Source organism: Carcharodon carcharias, chromosome 8, assembly GCF_017639515.1.
Source record: "Carcharodon carcharias isolate sCarCar2 chromosome 8, sCarCar2.pri, whole genome shotgun sequence".
Classification (NCBI taxonomy): domain Eukaryota; kingdom Metazoa; phylum Chordata; class Chondrichthyes; order Lamniformes; family Lamnidae; genus Carcharodon; species Carcharodon carcharias.
This window is the reverse complement of record NC_054474.1, coordinates 124395840-124411255: the sequence shown is the minus strand read 5'-3', so window position 1 is coordinate 124411255 and position 15416 is coordinate 124395840. Positions and strand designations below refer to the sequence as shown.

The following is a 15416-nucleotide window of genomic DNA, read 5'->3' as shown; positions in this document are numbered from 1 at the left end:
CAGCTGAGGCCTAACCAGTAAAGGTTTAGCATGACTTCCTTGTTTTTGTATTCAACACCCTTATTTACAAATCCACGAATCCAATATGCTTTCTTAACAGCCTTGTTGACTTGCCCTACCACCTTCAAGTATTTGAAATCGTGCACATCCATGTGCCTCTGCTCTTCCTGGTCCCTTCAAAATAGACCCGTTTAAATTATACCACCTCTCCATGATACTCGGGGATCTGTTTCAAATTTCCCATTTTATGTGACTTCAGGACCACCTCAGTGGGCTGGCCTTGCAGTGTGAAGCATTGTTCCCAGAGAAAAATGTTATTCCAGTCAATTGCATCAGATCTTACCTGATCCATAACCTTTCAAACCAATGATGCTGCATATTTCATTTGTTTATCTGCCAACACTACTAAGTCATTTTTCAATATTTTTAATTAACATTTCATTGAGTTTTACAGAGATTCAAAACAAAGGGATAATATTAGTCTCTATACCAGCACATGTGTGCAGTGTGAGAAATAATTAGAAAAGGAGAGGCCCTGATCAAACAGCATTGTACAAGCAGGAACTGTCCACTTGGTGGTAATCCCTAACTCCAGCAGGTAATTGGGCGTATTCCTTGTGTACTGGTACGTTCCATATGTCTCTGGATATGTTCCATGTGTGTCAGTGTTTGTTCCATGTGTGTGGGTATAATCTGTGTGCCTGAGTATGTTCTGTGTCCTTCATAAAGTCTTGCACCTGCCCTCTGCTCCTGTAACATTGAATTCTCCTCACCTCTTCTGCATGCCACCCCCTGCACCCTGCATATACCAGCTGTATGACTACAGGCCTCTCAAATCTTTAACATTTCAGTTTACAAGAGAAATTGGCTTTAATGTATCTCACTTGGAGTAGCTATCACCCAGTCTACTTCAGCAAGCTGGTGTTCAATCTCATAAAACTCACTCAGAAGTTACCCTGCTGTCCCTGATTCTGTTTATCAGGCATTAATTTGTGAAATTCACAAATTGTGTGTTATCAGTAGGGTTTCTGTAGTAGTCCAGAGCCACAGCCAGATAAACAATGGAATCTGCCTGCTATCATCCTGAGTTCTACAGATTAGGCGAGCTCCAATCAGAAAGGTCACCGGTTTATTTGCTGTAAGTCAAACGGTCAGAAACCAGCCCATTGGGTGATTCAAACACCAATGGGATCCTTCCTTAGGAGGCAGCCTATCGAGACCATGGTACAAAGGCTTGTTTGAATACCACGGGTTATGCATGATGGGGACATGTTTTAACATTTACATCTAAATACTCAAGAAAGCGGTCCTTCCTGGTGTCAACTCCTAATCATAAAGAAACATCGAACAGGAGGAGGCCGTTCAAACCCTCAAATCTGTTTCAACATTTATTAGATAATAACAAAAAAACTGCGGATGCTGGAAATCCAAAACAAAAACAGAATTACCTGGAAAAACTCAGCAGGTCTGGCAGCATCGGCGGAGAAGAAAAGAGTTGACGTTTCGAGTCCTCATGACCCTTCGACAGAACTTGAGTTCTGTCGAAGGGTCATGAGGACTCGAAACGTCAACTCTTTTCTTCTCCGCCGATGCTGCCAGACCTGCTGAGTTTTTCCAGGTAATTCTGTTTTTGTTTTTTTTTATTTATTAGATAATGCCTGGTGTCTATCTCAACCCCATTCTCCCACAGTTGCTGCATATCCTTTGATACCTTTGCCTAACAAAAATCTATCGATTTCAGCCCTGAAGATTTTAATTGTCCCACCGTTCTGGGAAAAGATTTCCAGATTTCCACTACCTTTTGTGCAGAAAAGTGCTTCCTGGCTTCACTCCTGAGTGGCCCAACTCTAATTTTAAGGTTTTGCCCCGTCAGTCTGGACTGTCCCACCAGAGGTAATTGTTTCTCCGTACCTCCCACATCAAATCATTTAACAATTTTAAACACCTTGATTAGATCAGCCCTCAACTTACTAAATTCAAGTCTGGGTGGCCCTCTTTAATTTAACCCTTTAAAGCAGGTACCATTCTGGTGAATTTGTGCTGTGCTCCATCCAAAGGGAAATATCGTTCCTCAGGTGCGGTTCCCAAAACTGAACGCGGTACTACAAGTAGGTCTGACCAAAACTTTTTTTCATTCCTTTCATGGGATGTGGGCATTGCTGACAAGGCCAGCATCCCTAATTACCCTTGAACTGAGTAGCTTGCTAGGCTATTTCAGAGGGCAGTTAAGAGTCAACCACGTTACTGTGGATCTGGAGTCACATGTAGGCCAGACCAGGTGAAGGTGGCAGATTTTCTTCCCCTAAAGGACATTAGTGAACCAGATGGATTTTTCTGGCATAGCAAGCACACATATAAAATATATACACATACATGTCTGTCCATATATGTATAATGAAAAGCTTGTTTTGGTTCCCAAAATTATAATTAGTTTCAGCTGTAAACCTGTAACTATTAGACTAAGCCCCAAGCAGTCACACTGCACACAATACTACTATTCATGACCCTCATTCCTGAGGCTCCATGTTGTCTTTCATTAAGGATGTGACTGGTCCTGATACTGATTCATCAGGTATTTGAAACACACGAGCCTGCTAACTGCCTCCTCTCCCATTCCAGCCCTGGCATTCGTTCAATTTTGGATTTTTATATGCACAAATGTCAATTAGGACTTGCAACTTAATGGTACCAGCTGTTAACTAAGGAAGGGCTCTTGTCACCCAATGTCCCGGATATATCCAGTCCAATATCCCTCAACATCACCAAAACTAATTTTCTGGTCATTATCATATTGCTGTTTCTGGGATCTGGCTGTGTGCAAATTAGCCTGCTGTGTTTCCTGTAGTGACTACACTTCAAAAGCACTCTGTTGGCTGTAAAATACTTTGGAATGTCCTCATGCCATTGAAGGCACTTTATCAAAACAAGTCTCTTTTTTAATGATGATGTGGGAGATGAGGTTGAAGCTTTCTGTGAATAAATGACAATCTTGGGCTCTGACAAAAAGGCTGTGAATCCAATGTGCCCAATGCTAGAGTTCCTGATTTTTCAGACGTGGCACGGTGACCTTATCATAAAAACTGGTGTAGTAACTCCCTGGCAACAAAGAGCTGATTGTGGTAGCTCCTTGACAACCAAAGGCTGAAAAGAAGACACGTATTTTTCAAAATAATTCGCTATGAATGTGCTAAAGCCGTGGGAGTTCAATGAAGAGAGACTTGTCTTTCAAGAGGGATTATTTGGGCACTCTGATTAGTGTCTGTTTTTCTGCCTCATACTCTGCGAACAGTTTAAGGGTCTTCGATCTCTTAAATGGCAACTTATTCATTTATATTGTTTTTCCTCAGTATTTACTGTGTAATAAATCTGCCCAGTCACCTGTTGCACTGAGAGGGGGTGTGCTGTGCTCATCCTACACTCTGGCCAAGAGTAACTTTATCTCAACATTGGCATAGTTTGGAAGCATTGCCCATCTGACTGGGAGTTAGTGCACCAGAACCTCACCTGATTGGGAGTTAGTATACCAGATCCTCACCTGATTGGGAGTTAGTGTACCAGACCCTCACCTGATTGGGAGTTAGTATACCAGATCCTCACCTAATTGGGAGTTAGTGTACCAGAACCTCACCTGATTGGGAGTTAGTATACCAGACCTTCATCTGATTGGGAGTTGGTGCACCAGACCCTCACTGGATTGGGAGTTAGTGTACCAGATCCTCACCGGATTGGGAGTTGGTGCACCAGACCTCACCGGATTGAGAGTTGGTGCACCAGATTCTCACCGGATTGAGAGTTGGTGCACTAGACCCTCACCAGATTGGGAGTTTGTGCACCAAACCCTCACTGGATTGGGAGTTGGTGCATCAGACCCTTGCCGGATTGGAAGTTGGTGCACCAGACCCTCACCGGATTGTGAGTTACTATACCAGATCCTCACCTGATTGTGAGTTAGTGTAACAGACCTTCACCTGATTGGGAGCCGGTGTACCAGGCCCTCGCCTGACTGGAAGTTAATGTACCAATCACTCAACTGGCTGAGAGGATATACTGTTGTATACTGAGCAGATACACTGTTCGTCACTCCCATGGCAGTTTATTTGTAATCGTGATGAGATGCCATTGTGACTCTTAGCCCTGATCCAAATGGATACCTGACCACACATGTCTATTTTGAACAGTGAGATCATTGTTCCGTAGGGGCACTGAGGAAATTTCACTCCATGAGTACAAGAGGAACACATCATTTGCTAACGATGTTGCAAAGTGTTTTCCTACATCTGTGTGATGCTACTGTCAGAACATGTCAAACCTAAAGAGACTGCAAGACACTGAAGACCCTTACTGTGACACTGGGCCCAAGGACTGTCTATGTGAAGTGGTTATGGTTTGGACCTCCTTTCTAAAAATAAGCAAAGGGCTGGTGACCCTGTGAGGTGGAGACCAGATTCCAAAGCAGAGCTTAGGCCGAGGCTTTCAGCCGGTGCTCCCAATAGGAGGTGACATTCCCCACCTGCCATGAGGCACCGCCGAACGGAGCTCCTCACTCGGATGCTGCTCCTGTTCCTCAGGGGTCAGCTGTGTTTCAATTGGGAGCGCACTTGTCTGTGAGGCAGAAGGTCATGGGTTCAAGTCCCACTCCAGAGACTTAACTCAAAACCTAGGCTGACACTCCGGCACAGTACGAAGGGAGTGCTGAACTATTGAAGGTGCTGTCTTGTCATTAAACTGAGCACCAGTCTGCCCCCTCAGGTCATAAGATATCCCACAGTCTGCCCCCTCAGGACATAAGATATCCCACAGTACTATCAGAAGAAAGGCAGGGGAGCCCTCCCCTGTACACTGGCCAATATTTATCCCTCAACGAACATCTTTAAAACAGATCATCTGTCATTTGTCACATTGCTGTTTGGGGAAGTTTGCTGTGAGCAAATTGACTGCTGTGTTTCCTATGTTACAACAGTGACTACACTTCAATAAAAAGTACTTCATTGGCTGTAAAAGGTTCTAGGACATGAAAGGCGCTAAATAAAAAGGCAAGATGTTTCTTTCAGCCCAAATCCCACAATATTTTCTTAGTCCAGAAGAGTGAGATGACAAGAATGATAGTGATTCCAAATGTGGCAATCATGATATAGGTTATGGTTCTGCAGGGTGGACTCTGACAGCATTTCCACATGGTATTCTGAGGCAGTCGGTCTTCCAGTGCCGGTGCTGCTTGAGTACGCAGGGGGAGGCCGCCCTCTCGCTCGACATCCAGGCTGAGGGTGTAGATGGTAGGCCGGCGCAGCAGGAAACTGGCTTTTCCTGGCCCCTTGTAGAACAGGCGACCGTGGTCCAGGTAGACGTGAACTGGCTGCAGTCTCATGCGGCCGAGGATCTCCGCGTTGGTGCATAGGCCTGTCACCAGCTGCCCGGTGCCCAGGGGGGTCAGGTGGCGGCACAGGGGGCAGGACATGCCCAGATCCATTTCAGGCACGGACGCCAGGCTCATCCGGGCCAGGCACTCCAGACAGAAGGTGTGCTTGCACTCCAGGATCTTGGGTGTGCGAAATGCGTTGTCGTAGGGATTCCAGCAGATGGCACATTCGCACTCTGAGGCATTTCCCTCTGGCATCATGGTGACTCTAAACCCCACACCGTCGTGGACCTCGCACCATCGGAAGAACCCTAGCTTCCTGTTAGCAGCTTCGCAGGAGATTTCCCCTGCAGTTCACGTTTCAAGGTGTCTCACACAGTTAACCTGACAGGAAAATACCCTTCACTTACCCGGGTCTGTGGCTTCTCCTGGTGACAGGCACCTGGTTGTATATTTGGACCAAAGTCTATAGCCACCCCCAGCTGTGGGTCTCTCGACAGTGACCACAACTCCGTTTCCCACAATGTAGTCAAACTCACTTTTACGTCTCACCCACTACACTTGGTTAAAACCTCACTGCCTTCAATCGACTTTGGAGAAGTCTGAACATTTCAGCCAGGAATGCAGGAAGCTGAAGGCAAATCGACACTGTTTCCCTTTAGCCGTGTCCCACCAGGCCTTAACAGTACTGCAGCCTTCCAATGAAGTTATCTTGATGTCTTGCGGCTGTTAATCCTTCACCGGTTGAAAATCCCCCTCTTCTTTCATTCTGGCCGATTAACCGGTTCTCCTAATTTGCTGTCACAGTCCCTCTCTCTCTCTCTTTCTCCCATCCTCTCCAGGAACTGCTGCCTCTGAGAGCTGTTTGTGTTATGTGCTGCCTGAGGAGCTAGTGGAACAGGTTCTCCTGGTTTCAACTTGAGGACGTTTTCCTCTAAGGCCATTGCCCCTCCTTTAGGCTGCTTTGTTTTCAGCTGCCAGCTTTGAGTCTCCTCATGAGGCTGGGGCCTCACAGCAATCATGAGCCTTGCCTGAGGGGAGCTGGGAACACAGCATAGGAAGTAATGACCTTTCACACCTGTTGTCAGGGAAATGCTTCACTGTGGGTCTCTGAATAAAAGCTGCCAGAGGCACTGACAGGTGCTTCCAGGAGGAGTTTTCGCCCTGAGGGGTGTCCATGTGACCCCCCCTACCTCACACATACATCCCACCGAGGCAGTAGATGGAGGAAAGCTCCTGGTAAAGTGATAATTCGAAGCAGAACAATACCCAGAATTACCAACAAATGGAGCTGGAGTGTCCAGGCTGGTGTGGGAGGGTCCTTATCTGACCTGAACTTAAATGAACCAAATGACTGTAAATCACACACCTACCTGTGAGAGAGTGGCATAGAGCTACCCATCTGCAGGACATAGCTGCATGCTCGTGGGTGACAGCCACATATGTGGTTGATACCCCTATAAGAGTGTGGGTGATGTAGCTACATGTGTGTGGCTGACACATACCTGGTGGGCTGACACAGCTACACGTATGAGTCATAGAGTTAACATGTGGGTGATAGGGGTGCCAAAATGCCAGGATTGACCAGGACTCTTGAGGATTTAAGCTTAATCTCCCAGACAGATATTAAAAGAAAATGGCAAGTCCATTTCATTATCATTCAACCTCTATTAGTGTTAAAACAATTGGAGAAGAAAAGTCATTGTGAGAGGAACAGGAGGACTCAGGCAAAATATGATCATGAGGCAAACCTGAGCAAAAGGACTTAACATGAGTTGGGAGCAGCAGGAATTCTGAATAGATGTGTGGAATGGCCATGTGTGTAAGTCAGTGTCTCAGTGTTCAGTGTGTGTCTCAGTCTGTGATTCTGAGTATTCAGAATGAGTGTCTCAGTGTTCAGTGTCTATGTCTCAGTGTTCAGTGTGTGTCTCAGTCTGTGTGTCTCAGTCTGTGTGTCTGAGTATTCAGTGTAAGTGTCTCAGTGTTCAGTGTGAGTATCTCAGTGTTCAGTGTGTGTCTCAGTCTGTATGTCTGAGTATTCAGTGTGAGTGTCTCAGTGTTCAGTGTGGGTCTCAGTGTTCAGTGTGTGCTTCAGTGTTAAGTGTGTGAGTCTCAGTGTTCTGTGCAACTGTCAGTGTTCAGTCTGTGTGTCTCAGTCTGTGTGTCTGAGTATTCAGTGTGTGTGTCGCAGTGTTCAGTGTGCCTGTCTCAGTGTTCAGTGTGAGTGTCAATGTTCAGTCTGAGTGTTTCTGTGTCCAGTGTGTACCTCAATGTTCTCTATGAGTCTCTGAGAGTTCAGTGTGAGTGTCAGGATTCAGTGTGAGTATCAATGTTCAGTGCATGTCTCTTTGTTCAGTTTGAGTGTCTCAGTGTTCAATGTGAGTGTCTCAGTGTTCAGCGTGCATGTCTGAGTGTTCAGTGTGCATGTGTGAGTGTTCAGTACGAGTGTCTCCATGTTCAGTATGTGTCTCAGTGTTCATTGTGCGTGTATGTGCGTTCAGCGCGAGTGTCTCAGTGTTCAGTGTTTGTGTCTCAGTGCACATGTCTCAGTGTTCAGTGTGTGTGTCTCAGTGTTCAGTGTGAGTGTCAATGTTCAGTCTAAGTGTCATTGTGTCCCGTGTGTACCTCAATGTTCACTATGAGTATCTGAGTGTTCAGTGTGAGTGTCAGGATTCAGTGTATCAATGTTCAGTGCGTATCTCTTTGTTCAGTTTGAGTGTCTCAGTCTTCAGTGTGTGTCTCAGTGTTCAGTGTGCGTGTCTCAGTGTTCTGTGTGTGTCTCAGCGTTCAGCGTGAGTGTCTCAGTGTTCAGTGTGTGCGTCTCAGTGTTCAATGTGCGTCTCTGTGTTCAGTGGGACTGTCTCAGTGTTCAGCGTGTGTGTCTGAGTGTTCAGTGTGCGTCTCAGTGTTCAGTGGGACTGTCTCAGTGTTCAGAGTGTGTGTCTCAGTGTTCAGCGTGTGTGTCTGAGTGTTCAGTGTGAGTGTCTGAATGTCCAGTGCAGGTGTCTATGTTTAGTGTGCGTCTCAGTGTTCAGTGCGAGTGTCTCTGCATTCAGTGTGTGTCTGAGTGTTCAGTGTGCATGTCTCAATGTTCAGTGTGTGTGTCTGTGTTCAATATGTGCCTCAGTGTTTAGTGTGTGTGACTAGGTGTTCAATGAGCGTGTCTCAGGGTTCAGCGTGTGTCTCAGTGTTCAGCGTGTGTGTCTCAGTGTTCAGTGGGACTGTCTCAGTGTTCAGCGTGTGTGTCACAGTATTCAGTGTGCGTCTCAGTGTTCAGTGAGAGCATTTCAGTGTTCAGTGTATGTCTCAGTGTTCAGCATGTGTGTCTCAGTGTTCAGTGTGAGTGTCTGTGTTCAGTGTGAGTGTCTCTGCATTCAGTGCATGTGTCTCAGTGCTCAGTGTGCCTGTCTCAGTGTTCTGTGTAAGTGTCAGTGATCAGTGTGTGTGTCTCAGTGTTCAGTGTGTGTGTCTCAGTGTTCAGTGTGTGTGCCTCAGTGTTCAGTGTGCATGTCTCAATGTTCATTGTGTGTGTCTCAGTGTTCTGTGTAAGTGTCAGTGTTCAGTGTGTGTGTCTCATTGTTCAGTGTGTGTGTCTCAGTGTTCAGTGTGAGTGTCAATGTTCAGTCTAAGTGTCATTGTGTCCAGTGTGTAGCTTAATGTGCACTATGAGTGTCTGAGTGTTCAGTGTGAGTGTCAGGATTCAGTGTATCAATGTTCAGTGCGTGTCTCTTTGTTCAGTTTGAGTGTCTCAGTCTTCAGTGTGAGTGTCTCAGTGTTCAGCGTGCATGTCTGAGTGTTCAGTGCGAGTGTCTCCATGTTCAGTATGTGTCTCAGTGTTCAGTGTGCGTGTCTCTGCATTCAGTGTGTCTCTGCGTTCAGTGTGTGTCTCAATGTTCAGTGCGAGTGTCTCAGTGTTCAGTGTGTGTGTCTCAGTGTTCATTGTGCGTGTCTGAGTGTTCATTGTGTGTGTCTGAGTGTTCGGTGCGAGAGTCTCAATGTTCAGCGTGTGTGTCTCAGTGTTCAGCGTGTGTGTCTCAGTGTTCAGCATGTGCGTCTCAGTTTTCAGTGTGCGTCTCAGTGTTCAGTGGGACTGTCTAATTGTTCAGCGTGTGTGTCTCAGTGTTCAGTGTGTGTCTCAGTGTTCAGTGTAAGTGTCAGTGTTCAGTGTGTGTGTCTCAGTGTTCTGTGTAAGTGTCAGTGTTCAGCGTGTGTGTCTCAGTGTTCAGTGTGTGTCTCAGTGTTCAGTGAGAGCGTCTCAGTGTTCAGCGTGTGTGTCTGAGTGTTCAGTGTGCGTCTCAGTGTTCAGTGGGACTGTCTCAGTGTTCAGTGTGCGTCTCAGTGTTCAGTGAGAGCGTCTCAGCGTTCAGTGTGAGTGTCTGAGTGTTCATTGTGCATGTCTGAGTGTCCAGTGCGAGTGTCTCTGCGTATAGTGTGCGTCTCAGAGTTCAGTGTGTGTGTCTGTGTGTTCAGTGTGCATGTGGGAGTGTTCAGTGCGAGTGTCTCCATGTTCAGTATGTGTTCAGGGTGCGTGTCTCTGCGATCAGTGTGTGTCTCTGCATTCAGTGTGAGTGTCTCTGCGTTCAGTGTGTGTGTCTCAGTGCTCAGTGTGCGTGTCTGAGTGTTCATTGCATGTGTGTCAGTGTTCAGTGTGTGTGTCTGTGTTCAGCGTGCGTGTCTCAGTGTTCAGTGTGAGTGTCTGAATGTCCAGTGCGAGTGTCTCTGTGTTTAGTGTGTGTCTCAGTGTTCAGTGTGAGTGTCAATTTTAATTCTGAGTGTCTCTGTGTCCAGTGTGTACCTCAATGTTCTCTATGAGTCTCTGAGTCATCAGTGTGAGTGTCAGGATTCAGTGTGAGTATCAATGTTCAGTGCGTGTTTGTTTGTTCAGTTTGAGTGTCTCAGTCTTCAGTCTGAGTGTCTCAGTCTTCGGTGTGAGTGTCTCAGTGTTCAGTATGCGTTTCTGAGTGTTCAGCGTACGTGTCTTAATGTTCAGTGTGAGTGTCTCCGTGTTTAGTGTGTGTCTCAGTGTTCAGTGCGAGTTAATCTGCATTCACTGTGGGTCTGAGTGTTCAGTGTGCAAGTGTGAGTGTTCAGTGCGAGTATCTCCATGTTCAGTATGTGTCTCAATGTTCAGTGTGCATGTCTCACTGTTCAGTGTGTGTGTCTCAATGTTCAGTCTATGTGTGTCTCAGTGTTCAGTGTATGTCTCAGTGTTCAGTGTGTGTGTCTGAGTGTTCTGTGTGAGTGTCTGAGTGTTCAGTGTGCATGTCTGAGTGTCCAGTGCAGTGTCTCTGTGTTTAGTGTGCGTCTCAGTGTTCAGTGCGAGTGTCTCTGCATTCATTGTGTGTGGCTGAGTGTTCAGTATGCGTGTCTGAATGCTCAGTGTGCATGTGTGAGTGTTCAGTGTGAGTGTCTTCATGTTCAGTATGTGTCTCAGTATTCAGCGTGTGTGTGTCAGCGTTCAGTGTGTGTCTGAGTGTTCAGCGTGCGTCTCTCAGTGTTCAGTGTGTGTGTCTGAGTGTTCGGTGTGTGTGTCTGGGTGTTCAGTACGAGTGTCTGAGTGGTCAGTGTGTGTGTCTCAGTGTTCAGTGTGCATGTCTCAGTGTTCAGTGTGTGTCTCAGTGTTCTGTGTAAGTGTCAGTGTTCAGTGTGTGTGTCTCAGTGGTCAGTGTGTGTCTCAGGGTTAAGTGTGTGTCTCAGTGTTCAGTGTGAGTGTCAATATTCAATATTCAGTCTGAGTGTCTCTGTGTCTAGTGTGTACCTCAATGTTCACTATGAGTCTCTGAGTGTTCAGTGTGAGTGTCAGGATTCAGTGTGAGTATCAATGTTCAGTGCGTGTCTCTTTGTTCAGTTTGAGTGTCTCGGTCTTCAGTCTGAGTGTCTCAGTCCTCAGTGTGAGTGTCTCAGTGTTCAGCGTGCGTGTCTGAGTGTTCAGTGTGCATGTCTGAGTGCTCAGTGCACGTGTCTGAGTGTTCAGTGTGAGCGTATCCGTGTTTAGTGTGTGTCGCCATGTTCAGTGTGAGTGTCTCTGCATTCAGTGTGCGTCTCAGTGTTCAATGTGCGTGTGTGAGTGTTCAGTTCGAGTGTCTCCATGTTCAGTATGTGTTTCAGTGTTCAGGGTGCGTGTCTCTGCGATCAGTGTGTGTCTCTGCGTTCAGTGTGAGTGTCTGCGTTCAGTGTGTATGTCTCAGTGCTCAGTGTGCGTGTCTGAGTGTTCAGTGCGAGTGTCTCCATGTTCAGTATGTGTCTCAGTGTTCAGTGTGCGTGTCTCAGTGTTCAGTGTGTGTGGCTCAGTGTTCAGTGCGTGTGTGTCTCAGTTTTCAGTGTGTGTGTCTCAGTGTTCACTGTGTGTGCCTCAGTGTTCAGTGTGTGTGTTTCAGTGTTCAGTGTGTGTGGCTCAGTGTTCAGTGTGTGTGTTTCAGTGTTCAGTGTGTGTGGCTCAGTGTTCAGTGTGTGTGTGTCTCAGTTTTCAGTGTGTGTGTCTCAGTGTTCACTGTGTGTGCCTCTGTTCAGTGTTCAGTATGAGTGTCTCTGTGTTCAGTGTGGGTGTCTCAATGTTCAGTACGAGTGTCTCAGTGGTCAGTGTGTGTTTCTCAGTGTTCAGTGTGTGTGTCTCTGTGTTCAGTGTGAGTGTCTCTGTGTTCAGTGTGTGTGTTTCAGTGTTCAATATGTGCCTCAGTGTTCAGTTTGTGTGTTTCAGTGGTTACTGTGTGTGACTCAGTGTTTAATGAGCGTGTCTCAGTGTTCAGTGTGTGTCTCAGAGTTCAGCGTGTGCGTCTCAGTTTTCAGTGTGCGTCTCAGTGTTCAGTGGGACTGTCTCATTGTTCAGCGTGTGTGTCTCAGTGTTCAGTGTGTGTCTCAGTGTTCAGTGAGAGCGTCTCAGTGTTCAGCATGTGTGTCTTAGTGTTCAGTGTGCGTCTCAGTGTTCAGTGGGACTGTCTCAGTGTTCAGCGGGTGTGTCTCATTGTTCAGTGTGGTCTCAGTGTTCAGTGAGAGCGTCTCAGTGTTCAGTGAGAGCGTCTCAGTGTTCAGTGTGAGTGTCTGAGTGTTCATTGTGCGTGTCTGAGTGTCCAGTGCGAGTGTCTCTGCGTATAGTGTGCGTCTCAGTGTTCAGTGTGTGTGTCTGTGTGTTCAGTGTGCATGTGGGAGTGTTCAGTGCGAGTGTCTCCATGTTCAGTATGTGTTTCAGTGTTCAGGGTGCGTGTCTCTGCGATAAGTGTGTGTCTCTGCGTTCAGTGTGAGTGTCTCTGCGTTCAGTGTGTGTGTCTCAGTGTTCAGCGTGTGTGTCTGAGTGTTCAGTGTGAGGGTCTGAATGTCCAGTGCGAGAGTCTCTGTGTTTAGTGTGCGTCTCAGTGTTCAGTGCGAGTGTCTCTGCATTCACTGTGTGTCTGAGTGTTCAGTGTGCGTGTCTGTGTGTTCAGTGTGCGTGTGTGAGTGTTCAGTGCGAATGTCTCCATGTTTAGTATGTGTCTCAGTGTTCAGTGTGCGTGTCTCTGCGATCAGTGTGTGTTTCTGCATTGTGTGTGTCTCAGTGTTCAGTGTGTGTCTCTCAGTGTTCAGTGTGTGTGTCTGAGTGTTCATTGTGTGTGTCTCAGTGTTCAGTGTCAGTGTTCAGTGTGTGTGTCTCAGTGTTCAGTGTAAGTGTAAGTGTTCAGTTTGTGTGTCTCAGTGTTCAGTGTGAGTGTCAATTTTAAGTCTGAGTGTCTCTGTGTCCAGTGTGTACCTCAATGTTCTCTATGAGTCTCTGAATGTTCAGTGTGAGTGGCAGGATTCAGTGTGAGTATCAATGTTCAGTGCATGTCTGTTTGTTCAGTTTGAGTGTCTCTGTCTTCAGTCTGAGTGTCTCATTCTTCAGTGTGAGTGTCCGAGTGTTCAGTGTGCGTGTCCGAGTGTTCAGTGCGAGTGTCTCCGTGTTTAGTGTGTGTCTCAGTGTTCAGTGTGAGTGTCTCTGCATTCAGTGTGTGTCTGAGTGTTCAGTGTGCAAGTGTGAGTGTTCAGCGCTAGTGTCTCCATGTTCAGTATTTGTCTCAATGATCACTGTGCAGGTCTCAGTGTTCAGTGTGTGTATCTCAGTGTTCAGTCTATGTGTGTCTTAGTGTTCAGTGTGACTATCTCAGTGTTCAGTGTGTATGTCTCTGTGTTCAGTGTGTGTGTTTCAGTGTGAGTGTCTCCATGTTCAGTATGTGTCTCAGTGTTCAGTGTGCGTGTCTCTGCATTCAGTGTGTGTCTCTGCGTTCAGTGTGAGTGTCTCAATGTTCAGTGTATGTGTCTCAGTGTTCAGTGTGTGTATGAGTGTTCAGTGTGTGTCTCTGCGTTCAGTGTGAGTGTCTCAATGTTCAGTGTATGTGTCTCAGTGTTCAGTGTGTGTATGAGTGTTCAGTGTGCGTGTTTCAGTGTTCAGTGTGTGTGTCTCAGTGTTCAGTGTGTGTGTGTCTCAGTTTTTAGCGTATGTGTCTCAGTGTTCAGTGTGAGTGTCTCAGTGTTCAGTGGAACTGTCTCCGTGTTCAGCATGTGTCTCAGTGTTCAGTGTGTGTGTCTGAGTGTTCAGTGTGAGTGTCTGAGTGTTCAGTGTGCATGTCTGAGTGTCCACTGCGGGTGTGTCTGTGTTTAGTGTGCGTCTCAGTGTTCAGTGCGAGTGTCTCTGCATTCAGTGTGTGTCTGAGTGTTCAGTATGCGTGTCTGAGTGCTCAGCGTGCATCTGTGCGTGTTCAGTGTGAGTGTCTTCATGTTCAGTATGTGTATTCAGCGTGCGTGTGTCGGCGTTCAGTGTGTGTCTCAGTGTTCGGTGTGTGTGTCTGAGTGTTCAGCGTGCGTCCCACAGTGTTCAGTGTGTGTGAGTGTTCGGTGTGTGTGTCTGAGTGTTCAGCACGAGTGTCTGAGTGGTCAGTGTGTGTGTCTCAGTGTTCATTGTGCGTGTCTGAGTGTTTGGTGTGATGGTCTCAGTGTTCAGTGTGTGTGTCTCAGTGTACAGTGTGCATGTGTGAGTGTTCAGTGCGAGTGTCTCCATGTTCAGCATGTGTCTCAGTGTTCAGTGTGCGAGTCTCTGCGTTCAGTGTGTGTCTCTGCGTTCATTGTGAGTGTCTCAATGTTCAGTGTGGTGTGTGTCAGTGTTCAGTGTGCGTGTCTGAGTGTTCAGTGTGCATGTGTGAGTGTTCAGTGCGAGTGACTCCATGTTCAGTATGTGTCTCAGCGTTCAGTGTGCGTGTCTCTGCTTTCAGTGTGTGTCTCTGCATTCAGTGTGTGTCTCAGTGTTCAGTGTGCGTCTCTCAGTGTTCAGTGTGTGTGTCTGAGTGTTCAGTTTATGTGTCTCAGTGTTCAGTGTGAGTGTCTCAGTGTTCAGTGTGCATTTCTGGGTGTTCGGTGCGAGTGTCTCAGTGTTCAGTGTGTGTGTCTCAGTGTTCAGTGTGTGTGTCTCAGTGTTCTGTGTAAGTGTAAGTGTTCAGTGTATGTGTCTCTGTTCAGTGTATGTGTGTCTCAGTTTTCAGTGTGTGTGTCTCAATGTTCACTGTGTGCCTCAGTGTTCAGTGTGTGTGTTTTAGTGTTCAGTATGAGTGTCGCTGCGTTCAGTGTGCGTCTCAGTGTTCAGTGGGACTGTCTCAGTGTTCAGCGTGTGTGTCAGTGTTCATGTGCATCTCAGTGTTCAGTGAGAGTGTCTCAGTGTTCAACGTGTGTGTCTGAGTGTGCAGTGTGAGTCTCAGTGTTCAGTGGGCCTGTCTCAGTGTTCAGCGTGTGTGTCTCAGTGTTCAGTGTGCATCTCAGTGTTCAGTGAGAGTGTCTCAGTGTTCAGCGTGTGTGTCTGAGTGTGCAGTGTGTGTCTCAGTGTTCAGTGTGAGTGTCAATTTTAAGTCTGAGTGTCTCTGTGTCCAGTGTGTCCATCAATGTTCTCTATGAGCCTCTTGAGTGTTCAGTGTGAGTGACAGGATTCAGTGTGAGTATCAATGTTCAGTGCGTGTCTCTTTGTTAAGTTTGAGTGTCTCAGTCTTCAGTCTGAGTGTCTCAGTCTTCAGTGTGAGTGTCTCAGCGTTCAGTGCGAGTGTCCGAGTGCTCAGTGTACGTGTCTTAG

The 15416-nt window shown here is 46.9% G+C and overlaps 1 protein-coding gene across 1 annotated transcript; it reads right to left on the bottom strand.

Annotated features, from left to right (window-relative positions):
- Window positions 1-1590: 1590 nt before the first annotated feature.
- Window positions 1591-6365, bottom strand: LOC121281185 (E3 ubiquitin-protein ligase RNF183-like). Its single transcript, XM_041193947.1, has one exon. The coding sequence runs from the start codon at window positions 5615-5617 to the stop codon at window positions 5048-5050; it is 570 nt and encodes a 189-aa protein (XP_041049881.1). The 5' UTR covers window positions 5618-6365; the 3' UTR covers window positions 1591-5047.
- Between the last annotated feature and the right edge of the window lie 9051 nt (window positions 6366-15416).

Excerpts from the sequence above, each read along its gene's own strand:
- LOC121281185 (XM_041193947.1), bottom strand. The coding sequence starts at position 5,617 with ATGATGCCAGAGGGAAATGCCTCAGAGTGCGAATGTGCCATCTGCTGG.